Source organism: Typopeltis vanoorti, chromosome 2, assembly GCF_054136105.1.
Source record: "Typopeltis vanoorti isolate ZY-2024b chromosome 2, IOZ_Tvanoo_1.0, whole genome shotgun sequence".
Lineage (NCBI taxonomy): Eukaryota > Metazoa > Arthropoda > Arachnida > Uropygi > Thelyphonidae > Typopeltis > Typopeltis vanoorti.
Window position 1 is genome coordinate 2,702,350 of NC_143550.1, and position 23,394 is coordinate 2,725,743.

A 23,394-nucleotide genomic window follows, 5' to 3' on the forward strand; every position below is an offset into this window, starting at 1 on the left:
AATTGCCTGCAAATCCTCAGAATAAACATTTCATCAAATGAAGTATCACCTACAATGAAAAGCAGGATACTCAGTGTCTGAATAAACAAAATCAACAGGTTAACCTTGGTGAATCATCACTTCAAACCAAAAACAGGTTGGTTGTTCAAGGACAAGTTGTGCATCTAGTTGAACTGAGAGGGTCTAATCCACTTTGAGGTGGTCAGTGGACATACCATTAACTCCAAGTAGGTGTTAATGGTGTGCAAGACAAGGAGTGATGAGAGCTTGGTCCACTTTTACCACGAGTTGCCTTAGTCCTGAAGATAATTCAGGTGCAAACTTTGTTTGCTTACACTTAGATAAAGGATTAAACTAAATTTATTATAGTCTAACAAAGTGAAAAAAACTTCCAAGATCACAGGAAAGGTGAGAACAAGTGGCTACTAATGTAGACTAGGAATGTTGTTAGGAAAAATGCGATGACCAGATTCTTCACTGATGTTCACATCCTTTTGCATTAACACTCACCAACTGGTGAGTGCAGTGTGTTCGATGGTTAGTGTGCCTTCTAATGATGCATCTTGTGATTTCATGGATATACTTGGATAATGATAATAATAAAAAAATCAAAAAAAAATCAGCTAATGCCTTTTTATTCCCGTATACGAGAGTAGGCGAGGCCATTTAGCCCTATCTAACTTTTGGAGACTGAGTGGGCAGTTCAATCTCCACTGGTACCAATCAGAGCTAGATGGCCCAAGGCTATCACTAATTAAGCGGTACGCAGTGAAGAGAGACGGCTCAAATGTGCCGCCATCTCGTGGTTCCTAACCTTAACACAATATACTTAATGTCTGAAATAATGTGGGTTCTACGGTCGATTTTCTTGAGTTTACAGGACGAAAAACCTGAGTTTCTGGGAGGAAAAACCTGCTTGCCCGTGCCAGAGATCGACTAACTCGGGAACCGGTCGAAAAAAGGCTTAGAAAAATTTCCTCTAGTCACCGACTAGACTCGAAACCAAGTCTTCCTTCGTGCGGCCAAGCGCCGTGGTGTGCAAACGCCACATCCACTGAGCTACACAGGCTCATTATAATAATAAAGTAATTTAATTACAATTTTATTAATAAGCCTAGAAACATAAAGAAGGTTATATATATTGATATATAACCTTCTTAACATATGTGTGTTAAATTAAATTGCAATATGTTTTTGCAAAAGTTACAAATTTCCTAAGGACATAGTTAATGAATTAATGTACAGTGCGTAGAGAAAACTATCCAGAGAAACATTTCGGTATAGAATATGTCCACCGGGAACTGCAATGAAGCTCACAATGTCATAACATGCTTAGCACCAAGCCATTCAAGAATTCTTGAGGCAAACTAGCCCACTCCTCCTTCAGAGCAAGGATAAGGCCTTGTTTGTTTTCTGGATTGGAATTTCGAGCAGCATTGTTGGTCTCAGACATGTTTTATGGGGTTGAGATCTTGGGAGCATCCTGACCACTCGATTCGATTAATATCCTCAGTTGCCAGAAGTATTTCCACTGTAGGTGTACAATGTAGTGTAACATTCCAATCCATAAAAATTAATTCTTCACTTAACAGCACCACAGAACAATCAAACATGATGTTAAAGAACTTTGTTGCAATATTGTTCACCAGTCACAATCCCTATTTCCAGCACTTGTAGCTTGTGCGTCCATTAAGCATAATGCCTCCCCATCGCTATGATCCCAGCATCGCCGTATCTATCCCTCTCAAGAACATTCCATGCCACTTCCACATCAGATCAAGTGTTGTCTAGAATCAGAGGAAAGACTAAAATGACTCATCTGTAAAGAACACATTAGCCCACTGGTGTCTTGTCTAATTTTTATGGATACATCACTGAAAATGTGCTCTACGATGAGCTATGGATAAAGGGATGCAGATTACAGGCCTTCAATGTATAGGCCTACTTGTCACAGACATCTTGCCACAATTTGTTGAGTTATTCACATGCCTGTGCTTGAATGGAGCCGACTTGCAAGCTGACCTGCCATGGTGTATTGATTACATTTTGCTGTTATAACCAAAAATCTGTCTTCACGCTCCATGGTAGAGCGAGGGTGACTACTAAGTAAACGCCCGGAATTCCATAGGTGTTTGAAACACAGAGATTGGAAAACTGTACAGCTTTCCAATAATTCTTCCCCACATGAAATCATATAAATATAGATATAAATTATAATATTATAAATCTCAAACCTAATATAATATTATAAATTATAATTTATTAAATTAAATTAAATTACAAAGGGTTGGTTATTCACCTCTGCTTTACAAAGGGAAGAAGTAACAGTACCAACATTTGTTAAATTTTACTTAAACCATGGGCCTCAAGAGCCAGAGATATATATTGCAAATATCCCAGGTGTGAGCAACATGATAAGATAAAGTTTAATGAAAATAAACTATCCCACGGACCCCCTTTGAATTACTCGCGGACCTCTGGGAGTCCGTGGACCACAGGCTGGAAAACACTGATCCGTTCAAAATGCTGTTTCCTCGTTACCGTTACTGGAGTTTTGGTTCCAAGCTAAATTTCCAAAAGGGCTGTAAGACATCTGTTGCCATTTGCCACTACATATCTGTGCGAGACAACATTTTCTCATTTTGTATATATGAAAAACAAATACAACAGAGTTAACGTGGAGCTAGATCTACGTCTGAAGTTATCCAGTTTTGATCCTGACATGCGAAAATTGACGTCTGAAAAACAGCACCAGCCATCACATTAGGTGAGTGTTAAATTCATAATATTAGGCCTAATTGATATGTTCATATTCTTCCGAATATCTCCATTTATAACAGTATTAAATTGTCATAAATGACACATTTAGTGTTGTAAAATTGTAATTTATTACTTCATCTTTATGATATGCAAAATATAAAAAAATTTCCATTTTGGATTTTATGGGGGCCGCAGTGAATTAACATTTGCTACAGGGGTTTCCACAACATCAAAAAGGTTGGGAAACACTGATCTAGGTGATAATCTACATGACGTTACAAGACATCCAAATTTGCAACTTTATTTCTTCACAAAATGAGCTTCCTTCAAACACAATTTGCAAACACAGTCTTTTTCCTTTTATCTTGTTGAGTGCAACAACATGACACCTCTGCTTGTGATTCAAAAATCTGAATGTATACCAGCCTGGCTGGCCGAGTGGTAGCGGATCCGCTCTCCAGCCAAAGGGCTGCAGGTTCGAATCCTGCTGTGGGCATGGATGTTTGTGATTGTCTCTGGAAATGGTGATGGTGGTGGTCGGCGGTTAATGGCGTTGGTGTAGTTGCGGTCAGTTGGTGGAGAGCTGTAGAGCGGGTGCCTCCCCCACCTTGATGAGTCTTTGGACTCCCTGGAGGCGTCAAATAATAATAATAATAATATACCTATTTTCTATTCAAAATCGTCACTTGTATAAATTACCACAAGCTGATTCATCTAAATTTGAGTTGTAATCTTCAGAAATAGTGTTCATCATTAAGTTTTGAATACCAGTGTATAATACATTAAAAATCATTGAGTGAATATTTTTCAACATTATATATGAAAATATCTTTTTCCTCTTCTGAGATAGCTATGTCAATTGCAACATGGAACTGAAAAATAAACACGAGTCAAAAATATGAGTTTTTGAGGGGAAAAAATCATACCACTTCACAAACATTAGTTAACTCACATTCTGTTGAAAAGCTATTAAAATATTTCTCACATTCTAGACAGAATTTGAACTCATGCTCTTTGAACAAAGCATATTAGTGTGTTTCCCACTACAGCATTAATGACTAATGATACCATAAATTATATCTGTGTTTGCAGCACTGGATGTCTTGACAGTCATCTCTTCAAAACATGCCAAGCGCATACTCTTTCTTAGCATTTCTTAGCAGAGGAACATAAACCTTAAATGTTGAGAGTGTAAGATCAAAGCATTTAAGGTTTATATTCCTCTGGAATTATTCTTTTCCTATTTTTCCCCCTTTTCTTTTTTTCCATATAACAATTTAGAAATGATGCACCAAGGGAACAGTGGGCAGGGCCCAAGACAATGAGGGTCCCCCTCATTGTTTGTGGCACTTAACTTGGCCCTAAGTTTCTGAGGCCCCCAGCTAGAGCCTCATGCATCTGTGCATAAGTAGCCCCGGCACTCTATTAATCACTTATCTAGATTTCTTTGTGGTTTCTTCAACTGGTTTCAGCAGATCAGCTTTGATTTGAAAAATCATAAATATTTTTGAAAAAATAATTCAATGTGGTTAGAAACATACTTAATCATAGTAATAAAAGTACAAATAAAGTGCCAAATTGTTAGTCTGGTTGGTCAGTTGAATAGCATTTTCCAACCAACAAGTTGTGGTCATACATCCCACTGTGGTATGGATGTTTGTGGTTTCTTCAGGCAGAACATGATTTTAATCCACCTGGTGTGAGACTAGCATTTCACTTAACATGGCCTGAAATGGCTTGAAAGAATTTCATACTTGGTCAGTACAAGTTTTCAGATTCAACTGTTACCTCACCTATCTTAGTGGACTAATACAACACATCAATATGAGGGTGGTCTGAAAAGTTCTCGGCCTAACAATGAAAAAACTAATATATAATTTCAAAATTATTTTTATTTTTCAACATAATCTCCCTTAATACATTTATTCCAGCGATGTTCAAGAGCCATTATCACATCCCCGTAGTGGTTCTCAGTAAGCTCTGCAAAATACTCCTCTACAGCTCCAATCACTTCTTGATTCGAAGAAAAACGCTGACCAGCGAGGAAGAGTTTTAGTTTCGGGAAGAGATAGAAGTCAGAGGGAGCCAAATTTGGGAAATAGGGTGGATGGTCCAACAATTCGTAGTGCTTAATTTTCCTAATGTCAAAACACCTTTGTTTGCAGGTGCATTGTCCTGATGAAAGATGATTTTTTTCTTCTGCAAACCGGGTCTTTTCTAATGAATTTTTTTGTCTAGTCTGGTCAAAAGATTGGAATAATATTCTCTGGTTATTCTTTTACCCTTTTATGATAATTAACAAACAAAATGCCTTTAGCATCCCAAAACACCGATGCCAAGACTTTTCCTGTTGATGGAACCGACTTTGTCTTCTTTGGTGCTGAACAACCAGCTTCTGTCCACTGTTTGGATTCTGTGTGTAATGGTGAATCAAAGTCTCATCCATAGTAATAATAATAACTCACAAAATCAGTTTTATTTTTGTTAAAATGCTCCAAGCACTGTTCGGAGATTTTCATGAGAGTGCATTTTTGATCTGCTGTGAGCAAGCATGGCACCCATCTTGCACAAAGCTTTTTTATTTGCAATTCTTCATGCAAAATATATCCTATGTGTTCTTCTGAAATGCCGATAGTCTCAGCAATTTCATGCAATTTGACTCGCCAGTCACCCAATACCATAGTGTGCACTTCATCTGATTTCTGGTGTTGTTACACTTTTTGGACATCCCTCACGTGGATCATCTTCAAGGATGGTACAGCCACGTTTAAACTCGGTAGTCCATTTTCTTAATTGTCAAAAATGAAGAGAAGAGTGCCCATAAACTTTTATGAACTTAGAATGAATTTCTATTGGCATTAAACCTTCTTTTACAAAGAATTTTATAATCGCACGATACTCAATTTTATCAATTTCAAGGGACACAGACAACACTTTTGCTTCAGACAGCTGTATAAAACAAACTATTTGATAGAATAGTTTGTTTTATACAGCTGTCGTTTCTCCTTTTTCCATTCGCCTTTTTACAGTAAAATTGTGATATAATTACGTTTCTGACATATATTCTATTGCGTTCTGTGTATTCTTTTTTTAAATTTTCGATTTTACCAACATTCTGGGGCATATTTATTAAAATATGCTCGATAAAGTGTTCATTAATAGTAAGTGGCTACACTGCTATATCGGTAGGATAAGAGATAGCTTGCTTGCTGGTAAGTACAGACTCCGATTGAAAATTTTCTTCAGAATCCTCTTGATTTGTTTCATTTATTCTTTCTCTGCTTCTATGTTTTCTATATCATTTTGATGTTCTTCATTTTCACTTTCATCTCCTCCTAATAATGATACCAATGTTTCTTTTTCATTCCAAGGACTGCAAAGTACAACTTCAGTTCTACGAAATTCTTCATTTTCAGAACGCAAGAAAGACAAATTGCCCCTTTTGACTATTTAGCTGTTTTTCATTTTCTCTAGGTCATTTTCTTTTACTAGCTCCAGATTAAAATTTTCTTGGCATCATTATGTGTATTAATCTATCAAAAGCGAAATAAATATTTATTAAATCCAAAATAAACATAAATAAAATAAACAACTACATTAAAAACTTAAAAAATACAAAAATAGAAAAGTAGTATCTTGGTTTTGTTAAAATAAACGAGTAACAGTAAAATAAGAATAATAATTAATTGAATAATATATTCATACCGACTGCGACAACTACTTTAACCATATAATTAGGTACATACACTTGTATAATTCCAAATAACAGTAACTAAACTATCAGTTTAATTACCATTTTTTGGAATTTCCTTTACTGTTTTACGATATTTGACCCTTTTTGGTGCACAATTTATTTATCGTGTCTCTTCCCAAAAATATAAACGAATTTCACATGTATACAATAAATATTAACTGGTAATTAGCTTATGGAATTAACAATGCATATAAAGTATATTAATTAAAGGCAACTTTAATGAATAACTTCTATATTTTGGCAATGTCACGTTGCCATCTTCAGGAACATAAAAATATGGTATGTACACGCAGGCACTAACAAAAGCAAATGAGGAAGAAAGCAAGAAATTAATATTGTTCCTAAAGTCCTAATGGTGCCCTCTGGTGGGCTAATTTGGTTGTCTTGGCTGTTGGGGTTGAAGTTTTCATAATGTAAGTCTCCCAAATTTGGGGTAGTTTCATGCACCCAAATTTGTTGAGGTTTGGAACGTTTTTTAGAGCTGCTGATGATTCCTTGAATAATCTTTCGTACTTAAACTTGCTGCACTTCTAGTAGGGCTGCATATTCGTCTTTGGATAAGGTGGTTTTTGGAGGTTTTGCTTTGATGAGAACACCAACTACATCCATTTTGATGTTGTTGGCGATATGGTTAGGAAGGCTGCGAATCCCAGATTCTATTTGGATTATGATTTCCTCGGCAGGTATTCTTTTAGGAGCTAGGGCGAAACTGTGGCCACATGAAAGTGCGGTGAGTGCTTCAGGCTTTAAAAATACAAACGAGAGGTTGACTACAGTGTTGAGTGGTGGCTGTGGTAAGGAAGTAGAATTCTTTATCAGGTTTTCGTATTTTTTTAAGTGTCGACTATGTATTTTTTCGAATTCTTTTCTTGCCGAAGCACATGAGACGTCATAAAGAATCATCCAAAGATCATGGCCGAGCGTATCTGAAAGCTCTTCCTCTAGCGCCCGTAAGGTTTTGTTTTCGTCAGCAAGGAGAATACGTGTTGCGGTAATTTGTTCTCTTAATAGGGCGAAGCTAGTGTGATTATAAATACGCAGAGTATTTATAATCTATTTATAATTTATAGCTTTCTGTGAAGTAAAACAGTGCTTCAATTTAACACAATTAGGGATTACCTTGTTATCCTCTCAGAAAACCTCTCACTCCAACACACTGACATAATGGTCAGTTTTGACATCTCCTCCCTATTCACTAATGTCCCACTAAAAGAAACCCTAGAGTTCATCCAAGCCAAGTTTCCTCCCGATATCTCAGCCCTATTTCAGTTCACAATGAACTCAGGCTATTTCATTTGGCAAGGAAAATTCTACAAACAGATAGAGGGGACATCCATGGGTTTACCAATTTCCCCACCATTGGCCAATTTCTTTATGGAGACCTTTGAAGAGAAAGCCTTAAACTCTGCGCCACAAAAACCCACTATTTGGCTTTGATACGTGGATGATGTGTTTGCTATTTGGCCATATGGCTCAGATACACTCCAATCCTTCCTAACACACTTAAATAACCAACACCCCAGAGTCCAGTTCACCTTAGAAAAAGAGGAAAACAACACCCTCCCCCTTCCTAGACACTTTAATCACTCACCAGCTTGATGGATCTTTGGTTTTCTGTTTACAGAAAACCCACCCATCTGGCAGATACATTCACCAGCAATCCCCCCCCCTCACAACAATATGGGGGTTATAAAAACACTATATAACAGGGCAAAATTAATCTGCTCAGATGACAAGGCCCTAACCACTGAACTAAACCACATTCTCTTCACTTTCTTAGCCAATGGCTATAACCCCAAAAAAATACTAAAACCAGTAAACCACAACCCCCCCCCCCACAATAAAGATTACACCAAATCTATCACCATCCCCTACATCCAGGGCACCTCTGAGAAAATAACCAATATCCTCAAAAAATATGACCTTACCTCTTGTTACAGACCATATAAAAAGTTGGCATCCCTTATCCGCTCTACCAAAGACCAACCACTTCCCCTAGACATACCTGGTGTATATCAGGTCCCTTGCAGCTGCAAATTGTCCTACTTTGGCCAAACAGGCAGGACAGCAAATATCAGGATTTCAGAACACAAAGACTACATCCAGTTTCACCGGTACAGCCACTCTGGGCTGGCAGACCATGCCTTAGATACCCGCCATAGAATTCGTTGGAAGAAAACTAAAATAATACACCACAGCAAGTTTAAGTACGAAAGATTATTCAAGGAATCATCAGCAGCTCTAAAAAACGTTCCAAACCTCAACAAATTTGGGTGCATGAAACTACCCCAAATTTGGGAGACTTATATTATGAAAACTTCAACCCCAACGGCCAAGACAACCAAATTAGCCCACCAGAGGGCACCATTAGGACTTTAGGAACAATATTAGTTTCTTGCTTTCTTCCTCATTTGCTTTTGTTAGTGCCTGCGTGTACATACCATATTTTTATGTTCCTGAAGATGGCAACGTGACATTGCCGAAATATAGAAGTTATTCATTAAAGTTGCCTTTAATTAATATACTTTATATGCGTTAATTCTGTAAGCTAATTACCAGTTATGTATGACCAACGTATAAGCCTTGCTACTAGAATTACAATAAATATTAATATTAAAAAAATTTTGGCAATATTAAACTAGCAACCTTGTAAGTCATTTTATATAAATAAATGACTAACTTATATCGATGGATTATAAATAATTATGCAACATACTTTATATTTAATATTAAATTTTCTAAATAGTTTAAAATCTTTTAATGTAATTCTAAATATATATATTATTTACACTTTTAAATATCCATGTAATTGAATCATAATTAATTTAAAGATGTAATTAAAATCTTTCTGTGAAAGATTTCAATTGCAGTGTTGATTATTGATTTTGAGAACGTTTATTTTGTTTCACAAGCATCATAGTTGCTACAAAAATTCTGAATACCGAAAAAATATTAAAAGGTATGGTAATAATCTACTATAAGGATAAAAGTTTTTTTTTTTTTTTTTTTTTTTGAAAAAAATAATTTAAATGCAATCAAATTGAGCTTGCTAATCAAGGTAAAAATTGGAACTTCATGAACTGTAAAGTTCAGATATTCTCACTAAAAATAAAAATTTTGAATTTACGGTAATAAAAATTATAGCAAAAATCATTATATTTATGGAATTACAACATTTATTTATTACAAGATTTAGTCAACTCCAGCTTTGATTTTTTTAAGTTGCAGTAATAAGCATAATAATTCCAGCATTAGTTCAAACGTAGAGGCAATAAATAGTAACGATAACTTGCTATGCTCGCTAACATCAACTTTTTTACTCGGCATTTTACCCTAAAATGACTAGAATCTTGATGCACAAAAAATGAACTGAAATATCAATTTAATTTATAAATAATAATAAACTTGAAATTCAGAAGCTCTATTTATGTGATATAGAAACTGCTCTTACCCAACTAATTAATACAAATAGCAGCAGCACACAAAAAAACCTCTGTTGTCTCTGGAACGTGTTTCAAAATAATCGCAAAACTTTCTTTAACTCAAAAACTTATTTACTCTGTTTACAATTTCCACTTATTAAGTATACTTGCAAAGAGGTTAGCTAACTCTCTATTAAGTTACTTTTACAAACTGTATATCAACTACAAATATTTTCTCTTAATGGATTCTCTTAATGACACTTCTTGTTACCGTTAATCTAAATCTTAATTGTTCAACTAAAACACATTATAAGAGGAATTGTACAAAGGTATATAACTTACACAAGCTCTGTATCGCACATTCAATCAAAGGTCTTGCACAAAAAGTTCTAAGGCAATTCTCTCATCTCAGATCTTGGGCTTCCTTCAGGCAATCTGGCTTCAGAAATATCTCATCGGGAAACTAGCGGACTGTGAACTGCGCCCTATGGTACTCATATACAGCTCCGGCAAAAAGTTATTCTCCCACGGCAAAAATAAAAACTTTCGAGCGAAGGTGCTTCGGGTAATTTGTCTCACCTTTTCTCCTCTGCTTGGGCTCGCCAAAAATGCTTGGATGACTGCCTCCTTTTTCTGTTGCCTCCACTAACTGGAATTGCAGCCAACTGTCATCCGGAATTCCTCTGTGGCCTGGAAGCTTTTTTCTGGCGATTGGCACATCTCTTTCAGCAACTTGAAGCCTACTCTTAAAACTGGAACAGGGAAACTCCTCTCAGGCAACAGGAAGCACTCTCTCTCTAGCGACTTCTGGATCTGGGAAGCTCTATATGCTTGGCTCTGTCCCCTTTTATCATGCCTTCTCTGAGACCTCGCAAGAAGTTTGTAACCCCCCGAAGAATTCGGCATGATTCTTTCTTTTCATCTTAAGTTTCAAGTTCGGCCCGGTCTTTGTTCTCTTCTGTGCCTTCTTTTGATTGTAAGTTGCCAACCATCGGAAAGTTGTTTGAACCTTTCTGACTGACTTTGGAGGTGTTTACATGCAGAGCTTGTAAGCCTTTCTCATACACACAAAATTTAATAAACAACCTTTCTAATGCCACCATGTAGATCTATTACATACAGCTCCGGTGAAAAACATTGTCTTTTTTTAACACTCTAATATATTCTTATTAAAGAAGTATATACAGTTAATTTTCAAAGGGCTATTTACAAAAATATAATACAAAATATACAGAGACAAACAAGGTTATTTTTTACAACATTCTTATGGGACTTGACCTAAGTAAAAAAATCGATGTAATGTGCTTTGGAATATTTAAACTACAATCAAGTTTTTACAATATTGATAAGAACAATAGTCTAAAAGTCCAGGTAGTCCAGCAAAAACCATCTGTGACAAAATGAAACTAGTTTATTTATTTAAAAACACAAAAATACAAATTTATTAAGTATATCTTTATTGAGTTCATAATTAAAAGGACTCTAATAATAATAATAGATTTCTACAGACGTGTCATATCTTGTTTTGGTATTATCAAAATTATCAAGTTATTCTGAAGCATTATGAATTTTGCTATTTTATTATGCCGCTAATATTTCTTCAAATGTGGCACTTTTTTACAAAAAACTGGTTAAGTTATGTTGATCTGTTCGCAAATATACTCAAAATCCCTTTGACCAATAAATAGGCAGAATGCTGATGAAACTTCGTCAGCATTCTGCTGATGAAGAATTATTGACCCATATAATAAGATTATATGGGCCGCACATTTCAATTTTAGGAACGATTTTTTAATTTTTTTTTTTATGAACAACAAATGGTGTTAAACTGCATTGCTCGGGGTTTCCAATTGTGAATCTTTTTAATTTATATCCAATGGTATTTTATCAGCGATTCTGCGCCTTTGTCTTTTGCTTAAAACTGGAACAGTACAATTACTTTGGAAAAATAACAAATTCAAACAAAAAGAAAGTGCACACATGTTATCTAGCAGTATTTGTGTGTGGGGGGGAGGTAATTTTGGATGGGGGAGTTAGCCATTAAAGGCGAATTAATTCTGCTATGAAAATTTTGGAAATAAAATTTCATTTTGATGCATGCACCTACACCTACAGTTTACCTTTTGAAACTACATGTTTCAAAAGGTAAACTGTAGGGAAAATATCGCTAATTCAAAACTGCTGCATAATATCGAAATTAGCTGAAAATATGTACAAAACAGTTGACTTCATAACTGCCGTTTATTTTGATTTGTAGTGAGTGATTAGGGGGGAACTAAGAAAGTTGAAATGCAAAAACCTACAGATTATGTTATAAAATTTATGCATTACATATGATGCAAGATTTACCTATGATAATTAACCTTCGAACTAAGATTATGAATAAAATAGGACTCTTAATTTGGAACAGATGGAGGCTGTATTCATTTTTAGATTCGGATTTTCATGAATTTATAAAATAATTGTTTGACAAAAATAATTATCTTCAATCAAGTTCTTGGAGAATTTTAAAATGTATTGGCGATTAAAATAATTAGCAAAAAAATTGATAGTGACATTGATCTTCCAAAGTGATACAATATGAAGCGAAGAAAGTATGAAAGGATTTCTTATTTTACACTGGCATTAAAAACTATAATTATACAATAAAAACAAGCAGCAAAATAAATATAAATCATAGGTATTTAGTCTGATATAACTTAGATTCCGGTTACCAAGTAAATAGCAAGCAACTGCGTTTCTTGCTGTAGGCCACAGAACGTAGCTACTACATATGTCAGGTAATGTAGTTAAGTGTTGTTTTCAGTGTGAAGGATTATCACACCTTCTAATGGACATGACGGTCAAACTACACTTCTTATCACTGTTCTTTCAGCAGGTGAACAGAATATCATCCAGGTTTGCTGGACGTGTATATATGTCTAGCAAAGAAATGGTACGCTTACATACATGAATTTTATGGAATAGAGTTCCTGTTAGTTTTATAATCTAAGGAAAGAACAATATATTTCAAATGGAAGCGGGAAGCCTCGCAAATTTTTCAACGACATCTAGTTTTTATATTATGAATTTAATATTTAAAAATAAATATTCAATTTTGCAACTATAACTACGCTGTTTTTTTTATTGTTCTTTCTGAGGAGTAAGGTTTTAAAATGAGGCCCCCCTAGAGAGTGAGACTCCCATCTTGTGCCTCATGCACCTAATGGTAAATGCGGCCCTGCCTATCTTTATTCAATTCTGCATTCAACCATCTCATTTGGATCGCTAATGATCGTTTAAATATTTAAATTTTTCCACTTTTTTTCTATTTCAAGGTTTCCAATTTTTACACTTGTATCCGTTAATTGATTCTGCCTGATATTAATCATTATTTTGGTTTTTTTGATTAACATTGGCCATATCTCAGATGCTGATTTTTCTAGTTTGAAATACGTTTCTCTCCTGCTTTTTGTTTGGTTCTTGACATGATGTTAATGTCATCTACATATATCACAATCAGCACTGAATTTTAATTATAGCATCATTAGTATATATATCATTAGTAGGCAATGATCGAATAATAAGCTTCAAGGCTAAGTTTAAAAGCATTGGTGCTAGATAATCACTTTGTTTTTATCTGCAAGTTATAGGAAAAGATCTGTTGCATCATTTGTATTTTAACATGTGCTTCTGAATTTTCTGTTGTTAGCGTTGTAAAAAAAAAATGGACAAACTACCATGGTGTTTGTCCATGTCTGTCACCAATTTTCTTTAACATGTATTCCGAAGCAGTGTTAAAAGAAGCACTGGAGAATTCAGAAGAAGGAATAAAGATTGGAGGTAGACAGATATTTGCAATAAGATATACGCAGATGACAAGGCATTACTATCAAATACTGAAACAGGACTACAATATCTGTTGAACAGATTACTGGAATCCTGTATCAATTATGGAATGAAAATTAACATCAGAAAAACAAAGGTAATGAAAATAGCAAGGAAAGAGGCAAATATGGATATCAGAATAAATGGGGAAAAATCGACTCAAGACATTTAAATGTCTAGGAATTGTGATTAGCAGTGGTGAAAGATGTAAAAGTGACATAAAAGCAAGAATAGCGATGGGAAGAGATCTTTAATAGAAAATGGAATTTATTCAGAAGTAAAATGGATAGAAACCTAAAGAAAAGACTAATAAAATGTTATGTGTGGAGAATGTTGCCCTCTATGCAGCTGAAACTTGGACATTGAAGAAAGAAGAAATTAAGATTTTGGAAAGCTTTGAGATGTGGATTTGGAGAAGGATGGAAAAAATCAAATGGACAGATAAAATAACTAATGAAGAGGTCTTAAAAAGAGTAGAAGAAGAAAGGAGTCTGTTAAGAAGGGTAAAAAGAAGCAACGGAAACTGGATCGGACATATTCTGAGAGGGAATGGAATCATCAGAGATGCCATCGAAGGAAAAATAGATGGAAAAAGACGCAGAGGAAGAATAGGAAAGCAATGGGAAAACAATGCTAGATGACATGCTGAATGGAGACAAGTACACAACCTCGAAAGAGAAGGCTCAGAACAGAAGAGAGTGGAAGGAAAGTTTCTGCTACTAAAGAATCTGCTCAATTGCAGAAAACTCAAGAAGCCTTGTAAACCTCACTGGCTAATTTGTATTCCAAAGTCTATCATAATCTCATATAGTTTTCCTCTATTAATGTTGTCATATGCCTGTTGGAAATCAACAAAAATCTGATGAATATTTATATAAAATCCCCAAAACTTCTCAAATAATTGTTTACCTAAATGTATGACATGTCCACACAATTCTCTGTGGACAATTCATCCACAACAGTTTAGTGCAGGAGAAATTCTTCACCAAAAAATTCATCATAGAGAAAACTGAAATCATCATTGTAAAGTTAAACATATATGAAAAATGCATGCAAAACATTTAGAAAATACAAGTTATAGTTTAGGTTCTTTGAGTATTATTTATTTAATTAGACTTTAATGTTTTTTTTATAATATTTTTATTCTGTTTATGTTGAGCCCATACACAAGAGGAGCATTAGTACCATGTAAGAGGTAGTGGATTGGGAAAGGAACAACTTGTTCACATTTGATTTAAATGATTGTATAGTATATTCCTTGGGGAACAACAACAAGGGGAAAATTGTTCCACAGTACAGAAGTTGCAGGGATGAAGGAGAAGGAAAAGAAATTTGATCTGTGGGTTTCAAGGTGCACTGTGAAGGGATGTTGAGCAGCAGCTGCACATGTTCCAATGGGGTACTAAGTAGGGGAATTATTGATACTATTTCAGATGAACATTTCCTATGGAAATATTTGTAGAATACACATGTTGCAGAAATCAACAATTGTGTGAGAAGGTGGGAGAGGGAGGAAAGTGAGTTAGTAAGAGATGGGTCATTACTAAGTCTAATTGCTGTCCTCTGTATTGAGTCAAGCATTTTGAGAGAGCTTTTTTTTTGGGGGGGGGGGAAGAACTCCATGTGTGAGAGCAGTATCCAATAGCTGGCTGGATTTATGATTGTATAAGGTTAACATCTCTTCAAGGGTAAAGTAACGTCTTGTGCTAAAGAGAAATCCTAGTTTTTGAGAAGCTGAGGATGCAATGGCTGTGATGTGTTTATGCCAGGAGAGGCCTGATGTCAAGGTAATTTTGAGAAGAGAAATCTCATCTTGTCTAGGAATTTGAGATGATATAGATTGATGATATAGAAGAAAGTGTAATGAGGTGAAAAAAAGCAGTCAGAATGAATAAGATGAAATGGTTAGAAGTTCAATGCAACAATATAGAACAGCACTATAGAGAGCCGAAAACTAGGGAGGTGTACAAAATGGTTAGAACCATTAATAGAAGGTGGTAACCATAACAGGTCACAATTAAGATGAAAAAGGCAAAGTATTGATGAATTAAGATAAAACTGTACCGCAGTGGACAAGATACTGTAGTGAGTTATATGATGAAAAACTAGATTTAGATAGCGTTAGGAAACTAACTGAAGAATTGAAGCAGATACCACCAACAGGTAATGGGCATGATATGGACATTTTAAGAGGAGATAGAAAAAGTAATAGGATGGTTAAAACACAAGAGTCCTGGTAATGATATCACTGGAGAAAAGATTGAGAACACAACTGGAAACAGCTTGCAGATGAGTAAGCAGGGTTTAGGAAAGATAGAAGTACAATTCAACTGATTTTGACAATGTGGTTAACAGTAGAGAAAGCTAGGAGAAAAAACAAAAACATATGTAATTGCTTTGTTGATTTTCAGAAGGCATTTGACAGTATCGACCAGAAAGTGACATTAGCAGTACTAGAATCCTATGGAATTGACAGAAAACTAATAGGTATATTAAAAGATGTTTATAAGAATGCAGTGGGAAGTTAAAATTGAGGATCTGGGGAAATGGTTTAGAACAAGCAGAGGCACTAGACAGGGGGGTCCCAATATCACTAACCATTTTCATCACACATTTAGAAAGAGCAATAGACAAAATGAAAGAAGATGCAAAAGGAATATCAGTAGTATACGGGATGAGAATTAACAATCTGAGATTCGAAAATGACATTGTTATTACTGAAGACGACGAAAGAGAACTACAAAACACATTGAAACTGTTCAATGAGGAAGGGAAGAGATTTTGACTTGTTATGAACTTGGAAAAAACAAAGACAGTGGTATTTGGTGAGAAGAACATGAAACAAAAGATACAAGTGGATGGAATTGATACAGAAAATGTAGAACAATTCACATATTTGGGAAGTAATATGACTTGGACTGTAAAAAAGAAATAAAGATCAGGATTGTAAAGGGTCTGAATGCCATGGATAACATCTGGAAGAGTAAAGCGATCAGCCTGCAAAGGAAATTAAGAGTACTAGAAACATGCATCTTTTGCAGTGTACTGTACAGATCTGAAATGTGTCTAATAAATAAGGAATCAAGAAAAAGAATTTTGGCATTTGAAAGAACTTGTTACAGGATGATTCTAAGAATGGATGGGTACAGAAAATCCCAAAGAGCTCTATTGGAAGACAACCAAAGGAGAATTTAACCACCTTACCGGCCATTAAAGATCAAATACGCATCCTCAAAAGCTTCGTATCCATCATTAATTTCAATGTAATATCAATGGTATTACAATTTTAACATGCACTTCACATCCATGGAAATGTGGACGTATATATACGTCCTGGCCAGTAGCATGGTTAATGCAGAAGATTATACAACAGAAGCTGCAATTATTTAGACACATCAGCAAAATAAGTCAGGATCAGAAGATAGAGCCATTCAAGTTTGATATTATGGATAGTGTAAACAGAAGATCTATCTGTATGATCTACAGAGAACGGATAGACGACACAAAGGACTGGTGTGGAATGGGTTTACAGAAACTGCAACACTGTGCACTGGACCAAGAAAGGTGGAAGAAGATAGTGAAGGAGGCATTGGACACCAACAGGCAGTGTGCCCGTGGTTTGTGATGATGATTTTTTATCTAAAAGTGTACGATCATTTTTATTAAATATTGTACTATCTAGGGATATTGATGTACTTTTATGGATGTCTTTATGAGGAAAGCATGTAGAAGATATAACCATATTTTTACTTATAGCAAAATCTATCAGTTTCTCTCCAATAAAATAAGAGTGCATATGTAGCCTGTGTTTTCCAATTGTTCCTTTATAATCTTCCTGTACATATCTCCAATAATCATTTTGATGTTATTAGATAGATGAATCATACAACTTCTCCATTTTGCAGAAGAAATCCAGTTTTTCCATATCTTCCTTTTCTTCTGTTGGTGCATAAGCATCTGCACACAACCTTTCATTCAAGGTCTAAAATATAAAACCACTCTCTTTAATGTCTCTATATACTATAAATGCTACTCAAATTCACGTTTTCCCAATTCTTTCCCACTTGAGAAAATTGTAAATTTTCTGTTCTGATTCATCTTGTTCAAGACTGTTTCTTGTACTGCCACTAATTTTAATTTGTATCGATAAATTTCTGATATAAGTGTTTTAAGTGCTCCTGTCTTTAGATAATATTCTTGTATTCCATGTCCCAAAATCGTACTCTAATAGTCATTTCTTGAGTCGTATTCAGTTGATGTGTCCAGTTTGAAACTTTTTTCTTTCCAGGTCCCTTAAAAAGTAGAAGTTTTCTGGGAATGAGTTGTTGGCCCAAAATAGTACATCCCAATCTATTAATAGAAAATTCTGCATGTCTGGCAATCCTCCAGTATTAATGACAGCATTTTCCAGAAGTTACAGTGTGACTGGTTATGTACACAGAAAATATCTCTTTCATAAAAGATTTTAGGGTGCTGGTTGGTGAAGCAAATACTATAATTTAGATGCTCCATGAATGAATTATTTATAACAATATGATTATAAATCTGTCTGCTAAATATATGATTTTTTTTTTAAAAAAAAAAGCAAACTAGTATTCATTCATCTTCAAGGCCCACCTTTCCTAACTGGATTGTAGGGGTAGCAGCTGCAAGAGGAACTTCCAATGGTCACGATCCTCCGACACCAAGCTCATGTGTTCTGGTGGGACTCCCAAACGTGTCCACCCAAGGTTCTGGATATAATCTATCCAGCGAGTCCTAGGCCTTCCACGTGGCCTCCCACCCTCTGGCTTGGCAAAGAGGGCCTGCTAGTATATCCTAATTTATTAAATTTAAGAATAAATGAGCAACAGATTCAAACATGCAGTAAAATAAAATTTCAAGGAGTATGGATAAGATAATGCCAGCCTGGTTGACCAAGATTCGAATTTTCAGCCTTTTGGCTCTCCAGCCAAAAGGCTGCAGGTTCGAATCCTGCCGTGGAGATGGATGTTTGTGATTGTCTGTGAAAATACTAGTGGTGGCAGACACTAGATGCCATTGTTGGAGATGATGCGGTTTGCTGTAGTTGATGGATTGCGTAGTGACAGAATTGTGGAGTAGGTGCCCTCCCTCAATGAGTCTTTGGACTCCTTGGAGGTGTCACATAATAATAATAATAAACTGACCAATTATAATTGGTTGGTGAGAGATGAGTGACTAAGCTGATGACAGGTCTGTGGAATGCGCTCTATTAGGATAAGCTTAAGGTGTGTGAGTTACAAAGTTTAGTTGATAAGTGGAAAATTGGGGACATGATAGATACTTTTAAGATATTAAATTAAAGGAGATTTATAAAATTGATGCAAAGGAATTTTTCAATATATGACAAGTAGTCAGAGAACTAAGGGTCATTTGTGGAAATTGTGTAAGAATGTGGTTAGTATGGGTGTGCAGACCAGACTTTTTTTTGCATGGAGTGTGATGAATGAATGAATGAAATACCAGAGTTGCGAGTTTCTTGACAGTAAATGCATTTAAGGAGCAGTATGATAGGTTTTTGTGTATAATAGTTAGTTTCGGTCTCCCATGATAAGTCTTCAGACACCATGGAGATACTATATAATAATATTGAGAGTTTATTTTTCACTTGGTAAGACTATAATAAGTTTAGTTTAATCCTTTATCCAAGTGTGAGCAAACAAAGTTTGCGCCTGAAAGTATCTTCAGGACTGGGATAAGGTAGTACAACACCAGGCAACTCGTTGCAAAGGTTGAGCAAGCTAACAACACTCCTATCTCAGTATCTCCCATAATGCAAAGCACATCTCCTTTGTGTTTGTTTTGCATTATGTGCTTTGCATTATGGGAGATACTGAGATAAGAGTGATGAGAGCTTTCTCCACCTTTGCAATGAGTTTCCCAGTGTTGTACTACCTTACCCCAGTCCTGAAGATACTTTTAGGCACAAACTTTGTTTGCTCACACTTGGATAAAGGATTAAACTAAATTTATTATAGTCTAACCAAGTGATAAATAAACTCTCAACATCTTTCTCTGAATCAGGAGTAATTTAATAAGGTTGTACACCCTTTGGCAACTCCTATAGGTTGGGATGACCTCTCATTGCTTCTGCCTTGGTGTCTTCACTACTGGGCCTGGCTCCCACTGACCAGACCTCAATAAAGGTCGAAACCGGTATGGGTAGTGGCCCTTGCCTTAATGCATACCATTACACATATCCACAAGGAGATGTGCTTTGCATTATGGGAGATACTGAGATAGGAGTGATGAGAGCTTTCTCCACCTTTGCAACGAGTTGCCCGGTGTTGTACTACCTTACCCCAGTCCTGAAGATACTTTCAGGTGCAAACTTCGTTTGCTTACACTTGGATAAAGGATTAAACTAAACTTATTATAAAATAATAATGATGATGATGCTCAACTTTAATCAAAAATATTGAAAAGAGCTTCACAATAGCCATCTGTTTTCAATATTCTTGAAACAACATCCAACATGCTGAACATGCATAACTTATGCAACAACTAACAACATGATGAACATTACAGCATGTTATATTTTCAGTTTTCTAAAAAATTGTGCAGGTTTCTAAATATATAATTAATACATGCATAACATAGCACATGCAGATATAAAAACAAAATGAAAAAATATATTAGTTTCTATGGATATATTTGTGTGCATGTATATAATTATATACATGTATATAATTTACAGATGTAAAATGGAAATATTATTTAATATGCATATGCTTCCAATGTCTTCCCTTTTAACTTATATTCTAATTACTGCTAATTGTAACCAATGTAACCTATAGAAGTGGAATAAATTATCATTTATGAATTCAAATATTTTACATACTTGCAAATGTTTTTCACTTTCTTCATAGTTTCTTCATGTAAAACTTTTTTACCACTTGTTGTCAAGGCATCAATAGACTTTGAAAGTTCATTACACTGAACTACATCCAAACCAGCCATTTTTGTCTACTGAAATCCATATTAAATAAGTTCCATAAACGTTTTCTCAAAATACAAACAATAAATTTTAAACACCACACACTAAAAAATCTAAACTAAATAGTTATTAAAAGAATAGAGAATTTAAATGACAATAAAAACTTACTTAACAAGATTATAAAGGACAACTCATGAAAGAGGAAATGTTGGTTCTTTGTTGAAGATCAACACAGAATAGGAAATGGATATCATTATTGTTTATTATTATTCTCTTGCCATCAATAGCATCATAAGACTCATCATGAGAGGTCAATGATAGTCAACACAAAATCTACTGTGCCACTCCTTAAACTCATCCATCATATGCACTTTCATTACTTTCTCAGGCAATGCATTCCTTACTCCTACCACTCTCCATGGAAAAAAGTTTACTTCTTTCACTATTTTCTTTTGCAACTTTCAGGTTAGCTCCTTTTTCTTGTGCCTTCCTTATTGTCATCATATGAAAAATCACTCCAGCTTCAATTATATCTCCTCCTTTAAGTTCTATCCACCAAACTGTGTAGTCTGCATGTCCTCCGTCTATCATCATAACCAATATTGTACAGCCATGATATCATTTTTTATCTGTCTCTATAGCAGTCCAACTTCATCCCCTTCAAATGCTGGTGACCAGATCTGAGCAGGAAAATTCAGATGTGGTCTGATCAAAGCTTTTATACAATGGAACCACCCTTTTGTCTTTCATGGTCAATGTCCTCCTTAATATTGCAGCATTCCGTGAGATGTTTTCACAACCTTTGCAATATATCTTCTGAACTTCAAATTTGTATCTATAATCACCCCAAGATGGCTTGTTTCCTTCACGTCTTCCAGTATAACTCCACTGAATATAAAGCATCCTATCTGTGGATCCCAAATTCAAAAACCTGACATTCAATTTCATTAAACTGGCATTCCAATTCATTTGCCTGCCTTTCCAGCTTGTTCAAATCCTACTGAAGAACCAAAATATCAGCGCTATTACTAATAACCTTCCCAAGCTTCACATCATCTGCAAACAACTGAATAGCACCCTGCAGTCCCCAAATAAATATGTAAATATTTATTTTATTTATCTTTATTTACATAAATATTTATTTATGTAAATAAATATAAACGAATAGTAATGGTCCCAGTACTGAACCCTGTGGAACTCCACTTATAACCTATCCTACCACCTGATAATGCTCCCCCATATACAACTCTGATATCTATCAGAAAGCCAGTTACCAACCCAATCCATCAACCTGATATCCAAACCTATATGTTGCAACTTAATGGGTTTGGATATCAAGTTATTTGGATATTGATGCCTTCAAAATCCAAAACAATGACAGTGTAAGCCATTATCCACTGTTCTTGTTATGCTATTATAAAAAGGTAAGATTACTAAAACAAGAGCACCCCGTTAACAAATCCATGCTGGTCGGCATAAATAATATCACTTCATCTGCCCAATTCAGTATACAAGTTCTTACCAATTACAGAAGAAATACAAACAGAGATCTATAGTTTGATACCTCCACTCTATCTTTATGCTGCAACTTTTATGAACTAGCACCATCTTATCCTGTTTCTACTCTCCAGGAATTGGGCCTGTTGCAAGAAACAGCCACATCAATGGCAGTTCTATTGCATATCCCCTTAAAACACAGGGATAAATTCCATCTAGTCACCCTGCCTCAGTGACATTTTAAGTACTCAGTATTTAGACTGCATCATGTTCATTTACTTTTAACAGCTCATCCTTCCTTATTCCTCCAGGGATAAAGTCTGCTGTACCAGGATGGAACACTAATAAGGTGATAATTAAATAGCTCAACTATGTCATCTGCATTGGTCACCCGAGTCCTATCTCCATTCAGCAAGGTAATCAATCCCATTCCCCATCACCTTTCCTTCTGCTCATCACATAGCTAAAAAACTCTTTGCGATTCTCCTTTGATTGCAGTACTAGTCTGCTCGATTCTTCACTCCTCATAAAACTAGTCACTTCCCTAGCCTGAGCCTTATATTCTTCATTCAAAAGATCTCCACCTCTCTCTCTTCATATATATTCCATAATCTCTTTTTCATCTGAAATTGCTACTTAATTTCTCTAGTCATCCATTTGACTGCAAATCGCTTTTTCCTCACTCAAAATATACAATCTGTCATTGCTGTCAATTTTCTATCAAGTATCTTGTATCCCGCAGTGGGCATGGATGTTTGTGAAAATATTAGTGGTGGTCGGTGCTGGTGTGGAGTATGAAAATGATGCGGTTCGTTGTAGCTGGTGGATTTGAGTGGTGGAGACGGAGAGTTGCAGAGTAGTGATGATTTCTGAGACGGCCTGATTGGCCGAGTGGTTAATGTATCCGCTCTCCAGCCAAAATGCTGCAGGTTCGAATCCTGCTGTGGTCATGGATGTTTGTGATTGTCTGTGAAAATAATAGTGATGGTGGTGGACAGTAGATGGCATTGGTGTAGATGATGAAGTTGAGTGATGGAGACAGAGAGTTGCAGAGTAGGTGCCCTCCCTCGATGAGTCTTTGGACCACCTGGAGGTGTCAAATAATAATTTGACACCTCCAGGTGGTCAGTGTCAGT

General features: G+C 35.6%; 1 protein-coding gene across 1 annotated transcript in view; it reads right to left on the reverse strand.

Moving 5' to 3' along the window:
* LOC150108782 (UV-stimulated scaffold protein A-like) overlaps positions 1-23,394 on the reverse strand; it is a 223,168-nt gene that overhangs the window by 163,747 nt on the left and 36,027 nt on the right. Inside the window, exon 2 of the mRNA XM_090414211.1 lies at positions 20,666-20,793. Within this exon, the coding sequence (XP_090270337.1) occupies positions 20,666-20,784 (119 nt within the window). The 5' untranslated portion in view covers positions 20,785-20,793. The remainder of the gene's footprint in view (positions 1-20,665; positions 20,794-23,394) is intronic.